The sequence below is a fragment of the Carya illinoinensis genome, chromosome 1 (assembly GCF_018687715.1).
Source record: "Carya illinoinensis cultivar Pawnee chromosome 1, C.illinoinensisPawnee_v1, whole genome shotgun sequence".
Lineage (NCBI taxonomy): Eukaryota > Viridiplantae > Streptophyta > Magnoliopsida > Fagales > Juglandaceae > Carya > Carya illinoinensis.
The window spans coordinates 42,805,778-42,821,255 of NC_056752.1; the positions used below are offsets into that span (position 1 = coordinate 42,805,778).

General features: G+C 36.0%; 1 protein-coding gene and 1 long non-coding RNA gene across 3 annotated transcripts in view; one reads left to right on the forward strand and one right to left on the reverse strand.

The window, feature by feature from the left end:
* Positions 1 to 8,652, forward strand: part of LOC122275728 (probable phosphoinositide phosphatase SAC9) — a 35,989-nt gene extending 27,337 nt beyond the window's left edge. For both annotated transcript variants that reach the window (XM_043084931.1, XM_043084938.1), the window contains 5 exons: positions 1,720 to 2,556; positions 4,084 to 4,281; positions 6,789 to 7,238; positions 7,340 to 7,570; positions 8,234 to 8,652. In XM_043084931.1, coding sequence (XP_042940865.1) covers positions 1,720 to 2,556; positions 4,084 to 4,281; positions 6,789 to 7,238; positions 7,340 to 7,570; positions 8,234 to 8,515 — 1,998 coding nt within the window. In that variant the 3' untranslated portion in view covers positions 8,516 to 8,652. The remainder of the gene's footprint in view (positions 1 to 1,719; positions 2,557 to 4,083; positions 4,282 to 6,788; positions 7,239 to 7,339; positions 7,571 to 8,233) is intronic.
* Positions 8,653 to 11,439: 2,787 nt separating this feature from the next.
* LOC122302951 lies at positions 11,440 to 11,899 on the reverse strand. Its single transcript, XR_006240556.1, has 3 exons — positions 11,838 to 11,899; positions 11,524 to 11,733; positions 11,440 to 11,454 (listed from the first exon to the last, which is right to left on the reverse strand). It is a non-coding gene; the product is annotated as an uncharacterized LOC122302951 (long non-coding RNA).
* Positions 11,900 to 15,478: the final 3,579 nt, after the last annotated feature.

Consider the following 15,478-nt stretch of genomic DNA (forward strand, 5'->3'; position numbering starts at 1 on the left):
ACCGAGCTTGGCTACATAAATCGTATTCAACTAATTGGAGTTGGCTTTATGCTTTTTTTTCTCTTTTATTCTTTTTGCAGTTCTATTCTATTAAGTTATACTTTCTGTTGCTTCTCTATCTAGCATATCCTTCACTAAGGGACTTCAGGCTTTCCTTCAGTGCTTTCCACTCCTACTTGAATTATGTTATTGTTTCTAACTAGGTCTAGGAAGACTGCTTGCCAGACTGTCTTAGGTGTCCTTTTGTCATCTTTTCCTAAACAAAGAGCCACCTCAAATAGGAATGGGTTTGATTTTTTTTTTATTGATTTTTCCTTATTTTCACTCATCCATCTTGATGTTATCATTTTAGCCACCACGTACTCTCTTAATATTCCAACATTCTGTAAATATAAAACATAACTGTTCTTATAGCTGTAAAATTTTTCTTCGAATTGAAGGATATGTATTCGATACCATTGGTGCACTTTTGAACTTATTGGCCTTGATATTATTGTATGGATGAAATCATTTGCAATCTCTGTATGAAAGATTGAGATCCAAGATAACAGACGTCAATATTCATGAAATATAAATAATATTTTTTTCTATTTGCATAACATTGTTCCCAATCATATTTTCATGTTCTCAATCTCTGGGCTTGGCGATTGCTATCTTAAAATTAAGATACTAAGCATGATGGACAGGATAAAATGACAATGTCTTGTCCTGTAAAGCAGATCATTTCTACATTGTGGTTATGGCTTCTGAAATCTTCATTAAAAGTATGAAACTTGTAAAGTCTGGTTGCATTTGGCCTGTTTTTGTTGTGGACTAGGCCTGGAATACACGCTTCTGCAATCTAGTTGAGGTGAAAAATAATTGTTAAAATTGACACCTTTGTTTTTTTTTCTTTTTCTGAATTTCCCCTTATAGATTTTTATGTGATATGTTTGTGTATGTGGTTTCTGTACTTAATCAGAAAAGTACATATGTGTTGTGTTTTTTATGTATTGTTTTGCGGCCTAGATCACACGCATAATATATTTTTTGATAAGCCTTAAATATGATCGACTTTAGGCTAACTATGGTGATTGTTTCCACCTCTTAGCTCAGTCAAAGGTCAAATCCTTTGCTGGATCATGAGCATCACTTTTACACTGTATCATCCATAAACTCTTCTTATTATGCTGTCAATCTGAACACCTTAAAAATGTACAACGCCAAAAAAGAAAATATGAGTTCTAGTGTTCAGAGGCCCCAAATTTCGATATATCTGTGATAATTACACATTTTTCTTAGTGGCAGTCTCAGGGCTCCCAGGCATCAAAAGCTGGGCTTTAAGACCTTTATCTATTTTCTTGAGCAAGGAGGCAGAAGCTTCTTATCTTCCTTTTAAATATAAAAAGTATGTATGGCACTGTCATTTAATGTTAGCTTATTCCAGGTTATTGGTGCCACCATTGCTTGCAGTTTTAGGCCTCATTTGCACCTTATGTTACTGGTATAATTGTGTGAACCTATCCCCCTTATAAGACCCAACCCTATCACAAGATTAACTTATTATGTTGGCTGGTAATTTTGGAATTTGTTTTTATGTATATATTTTACTTGAATTGTTTGTTTACACCATACACATGTTGTTTCGAGAGTTATTAAAGCTTAACAATAAGGTTTCATGTGTTGAATGTAAATGTGAAATGGTAAAAAGTTGATCTGTATGACTATGCAACTTTACAGGATAGGAAACTAGACTTCATAGAAGCTATGAAACTTGAAATTGAACGGCTTAGATTGAATCTTTCTGCTGCTGAAAGGGATCGGGCTTTATTATCAGTTGGGATTGATCCTGTTACCATAAATCCAAATCTTTTGCTTGATGACTCCTACGTGGGAAGATTATGCAAACTTGCAAATCACCTTGCACTACTTGGTCAAGCTTCCGTTGAAGACAAAATAACTGCTGCTATTGGTCTGGACACTACTGATGATAATGTGATAGATTTCTGGAATATCGCTGGAATTGCGGAGAGTTGTTCTGGCGGCATGTGTGAAGTGCATGCTGAAACCAAAACACCAATACGTACACCCCCTATGGTTTCATCTGCTGGAGGCTCACAATCTGTCTTCTTGTGTTCTCAATGTGAAAGAAAGGTTTGTAAAGTTTGTTGTGTTGGAAGAGGGGCTCTTCTTCTTCCAGGCTATAACTCAAGGGAGGTCTCCACCAACAATGGTTTTTCAAGCCTGAGTGGCTCAAGCCACGGCTACCAAATTGATGGCTCCTCTAACCGTTCAGTAACACTGGACAGTGTTATCTGCAAGCAATGCTGCCATGGCATCGTGCCTGATGCGTTGATGTTGGACTATGTCAGGGTGTTGATTAGTTTGCGAAGAAGTGCCCGTGCAGACAGTGCTGCATACAAAGCTTTGAACCAGGTGATTGGATCATCCTCAAGGGATTATCTTTCCGAAAGGAATCAGTATTCTGATTGTGGTGAAGCTGTAAAAGAACTAAGATATTTACTTAATGGAGACGAATCCCTTGCTGAATTTCCATTCGCCAGCTTTCTACACTCGGTATTGCCCCTTCTCCATTCACCATGTCATCAGTATTATTTGCTTTGTGCTATTATCCAATTACCTAGTTTGAGGAGGATAAACACCATATTTTTTCCTTCCGTGTGCACGTGGATAGCATGTTTACATTAGACTGTTAGTATTTATTTAGGATGGGCAATACTCCATTTATACTAGGCAATTGACAGCAATAATCACTGGGCTTAAAGTTACTTCGTGCCTGTCCTTACCGGAATGGTTGGTCAATCAACCACTTGCACCTTTTGACTTAACCTAGTTCACTTACTGCTACTCACCCAAGTGCCCGAACAAACATTCTTGTTGTGTTGCACCCTAATTTCCTTCACTTTTTCCCCCCCTTCAAAAGAATGGGGAGGGGTGGCCAATGTCACTTCCCCCTCTCGGCGTTACCATAAGGGCCCCCACTCATTGAGGCATGTTCGGTTTGTGCCATAGCTACTGACCCCGAGTGGAACAGCCCATCACTGCAACCCCACCAAGGTGTCAGCATGCAAAGGCCTCCAAGACTTTGATTCACAAGTTTTACTAAGGCAAGCCGTTTTGAACCTGTGACCTTGGGCAATGGAGGGAAGAACGATCCCCTGGCCTTTGCCAATTGGGCTATCACCTTGGTGGTACCCTAATTTCCTTCACTTTATAACTAGCTTTTCATAGAAAAAGAAAAATTGGTAACAATGTTAAGATGGCCGAGTTGGTTACTTATCATAAAGAAAAAAGAGTCTATCACTGTCTTTATCTTAACTTATCTAAACAGGCTACCGCTCTACTTGAAAAAAAACCTGCTTGACCCAGCTTACCATTCTATTAAATAATATGAAGCTTCGAAATACCTTTCAGCAACATACTAACGAACAAACCTTGGAACTCACTAATGCATGTTAAGGCTAATTATCATTAATCCTGTCTTTCTAGCCACTTTCCTTGCTTTGCCATATCAGGGGATGGACTTACTGGCTAAGTCACTCAAGGTTCAAAACTCTTGCTGGTTGCTTTTTTTAAAGAAAAATCTCCTTTACTCTGTTAACTTGCTTTAGGAGAGCACCTCTAGTACACCTCCTTTTTGTTCATGTAAGCTGTCTAAGGTGGCGTGTAGAGAAGACCAAGTGACATCTTTCTTCATGGCGCCAGAGAGCATTACACCAGTCCATATTCTTGTAGAAAACTGACAGTCATTGCAATAAATATATCACAAAAACTTTCTCACAGGATATTCCAATCTAGAAAAATAATGCACTATTATTTTCTCCTGTCTCTTGGATTGAATGCGAAAAATGATCTGATAGAACTAGCCATTTGAGCTTTGAGAGTTGGAGTTTCTTTCTGAGTGTATTCCTTGGGAAAGATTATTAGGAGGCTGAAAGAATATTTTTGGGTAAGGGGTATATATATGTTATATAATTACTTACAGATGATAGATAGAAAAAGACATCATGCTACATTATTATTAGCATTTTTTTTATTTTTTTATCATTTCTTGAATCCTAGCATTATATTATCTGATCGTAGGTTGAAACAGCGGCAGATTCAGCACCCTTTTTGTCATTACTTGCTCCGTTAAATTCTGGATCAACACATTCATATTGGAAAGCTCCTCCTAATACAACCCGCGTTGAATTTGTTGTTGTTCTTGGTACCCTTTCCGATGTCAAGGGGGTAACCTTGCTTGTTAGTCCATGTGGCTATTCAACGGCTGATGCTCCCATGGTGAGTGCGCTGCCTTGTTCACTTTATTTTTGTCTTGGACAATGCATATATGCAGTGAGTCAGTGTTTATAAGCTAGAATCCTGTTGTTCTATGTAATCAACAAGAAGTATAAAAGAGCACCGAAGGCAAGTATGGTTTGCAGAATAGTCATTACCTTAACTATAGGAAAAGTTATTACTGGGAATATAAGAGGCTGCAGTGCAATTACCATTCCTATTTTTTTGTTTGGTATTAATATTATGATGTTCTACTAGATTTTAATCAAAATTCCTCCAATGCCCAAACCCAAAAAAATTATTTTCCAAAAAACCCACTTTTACTTTTTAATAACTTAGAAAGACCCAGAATGGTTGGCAGGCCAAAAAAATCTAAATTACTTTTGTTCAATCCAAGAATCAAACAAACTATTTTTTACCCCAAGCCTCCCCTTGGAGTAGTTGGCCACCCCTTACAGAAACCGAGGTGGTGCGACCACCGCCGGTTCTATGAGTGGTGGCTGGTAAAAAATATAAGAAATGATTTTTTTTGAATTTTTTTTTTTAAATCCTTTTAATTTCCATCACTATTTCTGGGAATGTGGGAATAGTTTTTCTGACTTTAAGGATGAATTTTCTTGAATTGTTTTTGAAAATGTAATAAGCAGTTTTTTTTTTCTTAAACTCTCTCAATTCCATCATTATTTCTGGAAATGTGGGAATAGGTATGCTTACAGAAAATTTATTCCTAAGAGTAAAACTTTAACGAAGCAATGAAATGGCCATTCTATGGTAATAACAATTCCATTCCGTGGGTCTATTTTGCATATTAAATGTACCCTAAATTGGCGTATAATCTCAATTATAGGCTAGTTTTCTTGAGAATAATTTTACTTTTTTCTTTGCTTTGTAAGTAAAAGATATTTGGCTGGATGACGAAGGCAATTTTGTTAACCAAAACATTTTCGTTAATGGTTGTATAGTAGATTACCTAGTAATGGCTCCCGGATGTAATATTTTAGCAAGGGATGAAAAGAAAAATCTAGAGTTTTGATTCAAAATCATTTTAACTTCCCCCTTGAGGAACTACTAAAAGATTGACTTTCGCCATTTCTAAAGTAAAGGTTAGTGATTCCTAATAGGTAGTAAATTAGTCAGATAAATGAACTTCTAGTTGCTTATTTGAAAGAAAATGAATCAGAAGCTGTCAAATGTTATTATTGTCGGGATTAAACCTATATAATTTATTTTTTGAAGTAAGAATTAAGTTAATTATAAACTAGGCAAAGCCCAAGTACACGGGTTGTGTACAAGAGGAGAAACCTAGTTAAGAAGGGACTTAAACCTAAATAAATAACAAGAGTCTGGGCAATTTGACCACCCTTTTGCCTAAAAGACTAGCTAAGTTTAGGTGTTTAATCAGGGAACTTTCTACCAATAAGTCATGGTTCAGTGGGATATTTTCAATCCTCTACCCTTTACAGTATTTATATACCCCAGTCTATACCAAAGAAGACTCTCGATTAATCAAGAATTATCATGCGTCGTGCCTTTGTTCTTTTTTCAGTGCAGTAGTTGATGATAGTTTTGGAAACAAATTAACTACATTTATTTGTTTGAAGTCCCTGAATATGGTGTTTTCCATATTGCTATCACTGGTTGCATTGGATTAAAATTGCAAATAATTTATGAATGGCAAACATGAAAATAAATGGGCTTCAATATTTGGTTTTGAAAATAATTTTCATTGAAGTATTCATACCTTTTTTTCTCTAATTGAACCCTTATAAATCATGCACGTGGCATGATCTCTATCATGTATGCCTGGTTTTATGAAGTCCCTACCACTTTGTTTGTTTGAAAAAGCAAACGCCCACCCCCATCCTGGACCCAAAAAATAAATTTCTGTTCACGTAGACCTGTGCAGCACTGTTTGCAACAGAATCCAAGTACAGGAGTTATTGTTTTGTTCAATTTTGGAAGTTGAAAGCACAGTTGGGTTGAACTTCATATATGTTCATTAGTATAGCAGGATAGAATGGTTTTTCTATATTTGCAGTCATCAAACTTGAAATTGCCTGCAAGATACCGACCATAACGGTTTATCATGCATGACATACTTATATATACCTGCATGTGCAATTTTTTTATTAGATATTTTTGTTAAAATGCACCAAGGGGCACTACCCAAGTACACGTGGTATATACAAGAGCACCTTGCTAAATAGGTGAAGGAAAACAGGACTAAAAATCCAAATAAGAAGTAAAATCGCTAGAACAATCATGAGCTGACATCCATAAATAGAGAGTTTTGGCTGAAGCGTGAACAGTTATTGTTGAGCCTGCAGAGTGCTTGGTCCGTTCACAACTTTGCTTGGCTAATGTATCTATATCATGTTTTGTTCCATATCGTACCCTATGTTTTATAGGTGTGAGATTCTTGTAGTTATTTATCTTTTAGAACTTATGTCAATAACTGGTTGTTGTCTATTCTACTTCCTTTGACTCTTTACCAAGATATTGTTACACAGGTACAAATCTGGGCTAGCAATAAAATACACAAGGAAGAAAGGTCATGCATGGGAAAGTGGGATGTTCAATCCCTGATCATGTCTTCATCAGAGTTCTTTGGACCAGAAAAGTTGAGTGGAGAGGATAAAGTGCCTAGACATGTAAAATTTGCCTTTAGGAATCCTGTTCGGTGCCGAATCATTTGGATAACACTAAGTCTTCAACGACCTGGTTCAAGTTCTGTAAACTTTGAGAAAGACTTCAATCTTTTGTCTTTAGATGAAAATCCCTTTGCGCAAGTAAATCGGCGTGCCTCTTTTGGAGGTTCAGTTGAAAGTGATCCTTGTCTTCATGCCAAAAGGATCCTTGTGGTTGGATGGCCCGTAAAGAAAGAGACGGGAACAAGTGATCCTGATCAAATGAATTTGAAAATTTGGTTGGATAGAGCTCCAAAATTAAATAGATTCAAGGTACAACTAATGCTTCTGTGCTTTTTCCACCTATAACTCAGTTCATTTTTTAACTTTGTTCCATATCCACTGCTGCTGAAAATCCTCTTTTGTTCTTCTAGGTTCCAATTGAGACTGAGAGGCTGATGGACAACGATCTTGTCTTGGAACAGTATATACCTCTTGCTTCACCTTTGGTTGTTGGATTTCGCCTAGATGCTTTCACTGCAATAAAGCCTCGTGTTACCCATTCACCTTCTTCAGATGCACATATCCTGGATACATCAGTGACACTTTTGGAAGACAGACTTATTTCTCCAGCTGTGCTGTATATTCAAGTATCTTTTCTCCAGGTATTTACTTTCACCTACTTTTTCTGTTAGTGTTATATTACCCTGGAAGATACCATGTAGCCTATTTTATTGCTCAGATATTTTAGATATATATATTAGCTTTAAACAAACTCAAATGAGTCGAGTTGATTATATAAAAGCTTAAACCGAGTCAAACTGAGCTTATATGAGTTTTAACTCATTTAATATTCAACCAAAATTACCATTCACAAACAGTTCGTTCATTAATTGAACCAAGTTCAAGCCGAGTTTATACAAGTTGAGTTCAAGTTGTTCACGAACAATTTGGTTTGTTGACAGCCCTTACTCACAGGTTCAGTCCTGTTTGATTGTATTTGTTGTATTTAGTCATCAGAACTCCAATAATTAGAACAGGTGCTCTGTTCAATTTACTCAACCTAATTGCGAGATTGAAGTAGAAGGGATTGCTAAAACTTCTTAGGAATCAGTTGTGCCAAATCCTTATAGAAAAAAAAAAAAAAACTTCAGCCTGGTGTAACTATTCATGATTACTTTCTTATCTCTTTGCTTTGTGTCTACATCCATTCAGACAATGCATGGGTAACAAGAAAATAATGTCACGGGAAAATAACAATAGGAGTAAAGGCATGGATGCGAGTTATAATTTTCAACGATGGCTAATATGTTACAATTATATCACAGGAACCTTATAGCATGGTAACAATTGGGGAGTTTCGAGTTCCAGAGGCTAAGGTTGGAACGGCAATGTACTTCGATTTCCCTAAGCCGATACAAACCCGCAAAATTTCATTCAAACTCCTTGGAGATGTTGCAGCTTTTGCAGATGACTCCACAGAACAAGACGATTCTGGTTTTAGAGCTCCACCATTGGCATCAGGTTTGTCATTGGCCAATAGAATTAAGCTATATTACAATGGGGATCCTTATGAACTCGGGAAATGGGCTAGTCTTTCGGCAATTTGAATGTCATTGGTATACGTAAACAAAAAAAAAGGTCTGGGGATTGATTGTGGTTATAATGTCTCTTTTTTTTGTTGTAATATCAATATGTAGCATTTATATTCATTGACGCCATAAGATGAGTTAATTTGTGAATTAAACTTTCCATTCTATTTTATAATTCCTCGTATTAGTGATGCGTCATTTGCATAGGCTAGCTTTGTATACGATATTATCCAAAATCTATGAGTTAATTTGATTGGAGGTATTTGCAAGATATAAGCTTATTTTTTTTGATACTTCCGGACATTTCATTGAAATGGCCTTACAATGACATACAAGTGTTTAGTGTTTTAAATTTATGATAATTATAATTGAATTTTCAGCAAGTGGAGTCATGTTGAAATACCAGCTTGTTTAACAATATTAATTGCACTTACATTTGAAGGTCCTTATTAGTAAACTTACAAAAACTTCCCCGAGATTTTTGAGTGTGATCTGCAATTAAAAGAATTTACGTCTTAGTCCTTTTTAAATGGGGGAATATCAAAATTAACCACCTCCAAATTATGTAAAAGATCGATATGCTGGCTGCCGTACGTCGTTCTCACTCTGTTACTTTACTCACAAGAGCTCTATTATTATAAGTGTTTTAATTTTATTATAAAAACATCTTCCGTTACCAAGTCTACTCAAATGAAAGATGCGGGTGTTATACCGCTAAGCCTAAAATAATAGCTACGTTTAGTAATGGTTTTGACTAAATATCATTGACCGAGCTAGTTGATTTATAAACCGCACGGTCAAGCTGTTCAGGAGTTGTTTGGATAGAAGAAACTTATTAACTCATTTTATTTCATATGATCATTATAATTTTTTTAAACATAAAATAAACAATTCAATTTTTTCAAATCTCAAAATAAAAATAATATTAAAAAATAATATTTTATTTAACTTTTATCTTATCTCAAATCACTATCCTAACCTCCCTTTAAAATGACTAATAATGGTAAGTTTGTGACTCATTGTTGGGTCAAAAGCAAAGAATTCTAAGATGTAACAAAGCCATCGTTTGGTAGGTGGTGTATCATTTACTCATTTTAGCCTTAACTTGAAAATTATTTTTCATTGACTAGTGTTTACTGCCTGCACCCCAAAAAGTAGTTACGAACGAAACAAATGCTACCTAAATTTAGATTATTCAAATTCGTCGATCCAATATATCTTCCCGTGAAAAATTCTATTTAATTACGAATTGGCGTAGATAATACATGATTTAATCAAAAGTGCGTTTTACGCACTGACTTGCTTGTAAATAGAATAACTCGTACAATGTACAACTGCTAATATTTAAATAATATGAGAAAAAATCTATACCTCAGGTTTTATATATACTCTGCATCATGGTCTTTAATTTTATTTTTATTAATCTTAATCATTTACACAATCTACTTTAATTTGATTTTAAAATATTCTAATTATTTGGGAAACCTGTCACGTATTGGTTTGGGTACACTACAACAAAAAACATATTTTGGGACGAAAATTTTCATCCCAAAATATATAGATTTCGTCCGAAAGATTTTTTGGGTCGAAAAAATTTTGTCTCAAGGTCGTCCCAACATCACTGTCCCAGAAGATATATTGGGACGAAAATCACAATTTCGTCCCAAAATATATCTTTTGGAACAATTTTGAAATTGACCGTTCGATACCATTCGAATGATGGATTTTTTTGTCACAGTTAAAATTCGTTCCAGAATAGCGTTCGAATGCTTCTCATATACCGTTCGAACGTTAACGTTTCTTTTGAACGGTTATCAAGATACGTTCAAACGATCAGTAGAAATACGTTCGAACGTTAAATGAGACGATCGAACGGTATAAGAGATCGAACGGTGATAATCAACGTTCGAACGATATGGTATTGTCTTGCGTTTGAACGGTTTTTTGAGCATCTGGTATCGTTCGAACGGTTTGCGCATTGTTGTTTGAACGGTACATTATCGTTTGAACGGCATGCCCATTAATGTTCGAACGTGACTCGGTCGTTCGAACGGATATTATTTTTATTAAAACCAATAATTATAAAAAAAAAACTAAATAGACATCCATATTATTTGAAAAACATAAATTAGGAACTGTTTAATTACTCACAAAAGTTTTATAATAAGTGCGAAGAAATAAATAACCATAAAACTAGCATTGTTCATACATAATTAGATAATGTCATAAGCTAGACGTAAAAAACCATCAGTTGGTTGGAGGCCTGTACAGTTGCATAAGCTGTTGCATTTGGAGTTGCATATCTCTCCTGAACTCTGCTTGTTCTTCTTCATGTTGTTTGAGGCGCATCTCCATGTCTCATTGTCTCGCCAATTGAGCCTCTAACTCTTGTTGTTTTGCAACCAATTCTTCAATTCTACGATTCGCATTCTCTTGAGCTATAGAGGCAGACCCGGAAGAAGAGGAAGAGGGAGAAGGTTTTACACAGCGACCCAAACCCCTCAAATATCCTGAACGTTCACCCAGAACTTGTGTAAAAATCTCAACATCTGTATTTGAGGAATTTTGATCTGACGCAGATTCAGCACGCAGGGCAACCATTTTATCCTACACATAAGATAAAGAGTTAATATCATCATAAATATTCAAATATATTTATTTAAAACAAATTATAATACTTACATAATTTTCACGGGCATCAGGATGACTCCACTCTCCATTACGATTAGTATGTGATGCAGCATATAATTTTGTCAGATCATAATTGGCATCTGAATCTTGCTATAATAAAGATTTGTTAAGATATAAAGTCATTATGATTAATATATTCAGTTAACTATATACAAATGAAAGAATAGCAATACCAATTTTTTAGAGAGGCGGTGGAAAGATCTTGAGCCTGCATGATGAGTAATCTTCAATTTTGATCTATTTGTTTTGTTTATAGAACTTCGCTCCTACATAAGAATTGAAAATATTAGAAAGCGAAATTAAAAATAGGACTAAAATAATTAAATTAATTATACCTTATATGATGGATCCTCAAACATGTCACAAAGTTTTTCCCAATCAGAAGGTTGCACATCTTGAAAAGGATGTTGGCGTGCTTCTTCACTATTCTCAAACTTATTATAATGCTCATGACATCTCGCCTTATACTTGCAGAATGCATTAGTCATAAGCTCTTCCACAGTTTTACGCTCCTCTCTCCGACCAAAATTTAATTCGAAATCATCCTTACAGAAAAAAGTTTGGACAAAAATATTATCATTTATAATATTCTAACTTTAAAGTAAAATAAAATTATAAGTCCAATTAAATTTCATTTATTAAACATTACCAAACAACGCTTCTTGATAAGGTCCTTAACATCTTGGGGGACTTTCTTCCATGAACTTGTTGCCAAAGGTGCATAAGTTCGTGTAAGAGCACCCACATGCGATGCAAGCCAAGCTGCTGGTTGTCCTTCGCCTCCGGTATGTTCATCAAGAATGTTAACTTTGATCTTACCCACCTTACGATATTTTTCCAACGTCACACCTCTCGTAGTGCCTCGACCTTGACGAGATTGTACTGTGAAGTCATCATGATATATAACATTATAATCAATTTTCTATTATAATCTTAATTAATAACTTTTATGACTATTAGAATTTTACCTTGTTCTGTAGAGTCAATCTCTAATAGTGAGTCATAATTTGACTCACTATTATTCTGAAGGAGAGCTAGGAACAGGTGGAGATGGGTTGCGCACTTCCTTTCTCTTCGGAGGCATAATTTCAAAAAATTGATACAATATTCATTAAGTAAAATAGTGCTCATCATCACGTAATGTGAAAATATAATTCGTCAATCACTATCTGTATCAGTATCATTTGACAATTCAGTCTCATCTTCTGTAAATACTTCAGATGAATCAACACTTTGCTCAAGTGTCGCATCAACAATTTCAGCCTCAATATCTTCTCTATTCAATGGAATCATCTCATACTGGCTCAAATCCACAAACAAATTAAAGACGGGCTGACTCTCTTGGTATGCTTCTTGAGTAGAGGCATCATCTTCTTCTTCATCTCGCCCTTCTGCCTGAGGGATAACATCATATATATTTCTTGGAACATATTTTTGTACTACTCGCCATTGAGTTCCCAACTTCGAGTCATCTAAGTAGAATACTTGAGATGCTTGAGAAGCTAAAATAAATGGATCATCCTCGTACCATTTTCTTGATGTATTAATACTTAAGAAATATTCATCATCACGGACTCCAGTTCGAGGATTGCTTAAATCCCACCAATCACACTTAAACAAATACACTGCAAGCTCCCCCAAATATTTCATTCCAATTATATCAACAATCACTCCATAGAAATCAATATTTTCTCCATCATGACTTCCCTCAACTAGTACACCACTATTTTGTGTTTTCCTATAATGATCTCGATCTATTGTGTGATACCTACTACCACGAGAAATACATGCAGAATATCTTGTAGCCCGTCTCGATGGGCCACGCGCTAATGCATACAATTCATCTGATATATCGTTTGGATTATTGGCATGCATTTGTACAACTTACATATTAAGTAAAACGTCTATTATATCAATAAAAAAAACAATCAATATTTTCTATTTGTATTGAATGAAGTGTCGCATATGTAATGTCATTACCCGTTGTTCAAACCATCTCGGAAACTCCTCTTCATGTTTCCGGTCTATATCATTTACTCCTAGTTCCTTGAGCATGTTAATATGATCACTGAAATTGATGATTACCACATGTATTTTATATTATTAGAATTTTGCGAAAGTAAATGAGCGAATACTAAATTAAGAAAAGATTAATACTTACTTCAAGTAAATCTCTATTTCAGGGCAATTGTTCAGCACGTACCACTGAGCTTTCTCAAACTCTCTTCCACATAAGTCATAACCACGCACTGCACCAAGTGGACGTACTTGTTGGGAAAACACGGAAAATACATTTCGTTGTCTTGCTCTATCAACGTCAAAGTTTCTTTCTGGTCGATCAAACCTAGTGTCAACTCCGTGGAAATATTTGGAACAGAAGGTATGCCACTCATCATCAATATATGCTTCTGCAATTGATCCTTCTGGGCGAGCTTTATTACCAACTGTTCGTTTCAACTTCCCAAGAAATCGTTCAATGGGATACATCCATCTATACTGAACTGGTCCTGCAAGTCGAGCCTCACGTGGCAAATGGACGGCCAGGTGAACCATGACATCGAAAAATGACGGTGGGTAAATACTTTCTAGCTTACACAATATGATGGGAATTTCCCGTTCCATTCGATCCAAAGCTTCTACATTTAATGTCCGTGCACATAAGTCTTTGAAAAATAAACCCAACTCAGTCAAAGCCACGCGCACGTCTTTAGTCAAGTACCCACGTATACCAATAGGCAAGATACGCTGCAAAAGGACATGACAATCATGACTTTTTAACCGAGTTATTTTCCAGTCATTTGTTCGCACACACCTTGTCAAATTCGAGGCATAACCATCCGGTAATTTAATTTTCATTATCCACTCACAAAAAGTAGCCCTTTCATTCCTTGACAATGTATACCACCCAATCGGCATGTAAACGGATGAACCATTTTCTTGCAACTGCATTTCCGGTCTTATTCCCAACCGCTTCAAATCCTTCCTTGAGTTTAATGTATCCTTCGTTTTTCCTTCAATTGACATCAATGTTCCCAATACGGATTCGCATATATTTTTTTCAATATGCATAACATCAAGACTGTGCCGTAATTTTAACTTTGACCAGTATGGAAGATAAAAAAAATATACTCTTCTTAGTCCAATTCAACTCAGATGTAGCTCGTTTTCTCTTTCGTTGTTTTTTACCAAATTCATTACAACCAACATCTACAAATTGTGCAAGTAAATCTTCACCAGACAAATATGGTGGAGGTTGGCCCCATTCAACAGTACCATCAAACATTTGTGAATTTCCCCGCCATCTATGATCACCAGGTAGAAATCGACGATGACCCATGAAACATAATTTTCTCCCGTAAGTGAGCCATTCAGATTTAGTATGTTTGTTACAAGTTGGACATGCCATTTTCCCCTTAGTACTCCAACCTGACAAGTTTCCATATGCTGGAAAATCATTTATTGTCCATAAAACGGCAGCATGCATCTTGAACGACTTGCCTGTTGATGAATCAAATGTGACAACCCCATTCTCCCACAAATCTTTCAATTCTGCAATCAATGGCTGTAAGTGTATGTCTATATCATTTCCCGACGATCTCGGACCTGGAATGAGCAAACTCATCATGAAATATAGATCTTTCATACACTTCCACGGTGGTAGATTACACGGCATAAGTACAACTGGCCAAGTACTGTGACTAGTACTCATGTTCCCAAACGGATTAAATCCATCTGTTGCCAACCCAAGTCTCACATTACGTGGTTCTTCTGCAAACCATGTATGCTCCTTATCAAATTCCTTCCACACCTGAGAGTCAGCAGGATGTGATAAAATATCATCGTTTCTAACTCTGGCTGATGAGTGCCATATCATGTCTGCAGCTGTTGCACGTGACATATATAATCGTTGTAATCTAGGTGTCAATGGAAAGTGGCGTACTACCTTTTGCGGCACATTTTGTTTGTCAGATGTCCATCTTGACTCGTGGCATATGGGACATTCGTTCAACTGCTCATTCTCTTGCCAAAATAATATGCAGTCATTCTTACATGCATGTATTACGTTGTAATCAAATCCAAGTCCTCGTTTCAATTTTTTTGCTTCATAGAAGTTACGAGGAAGTGTATTATCTGATGGCAGTGCCTCCTTAAACAACTCGAGTAACATATTGACAGCCTTAATTGATAATCGGCACATTGATTTTATATGTAGCAGTCTTATGGTAAATGACAACTTACTGTGTCTTCTGCATCCTGGATATAGCTCACGTTGTGACTCATTCCACAATC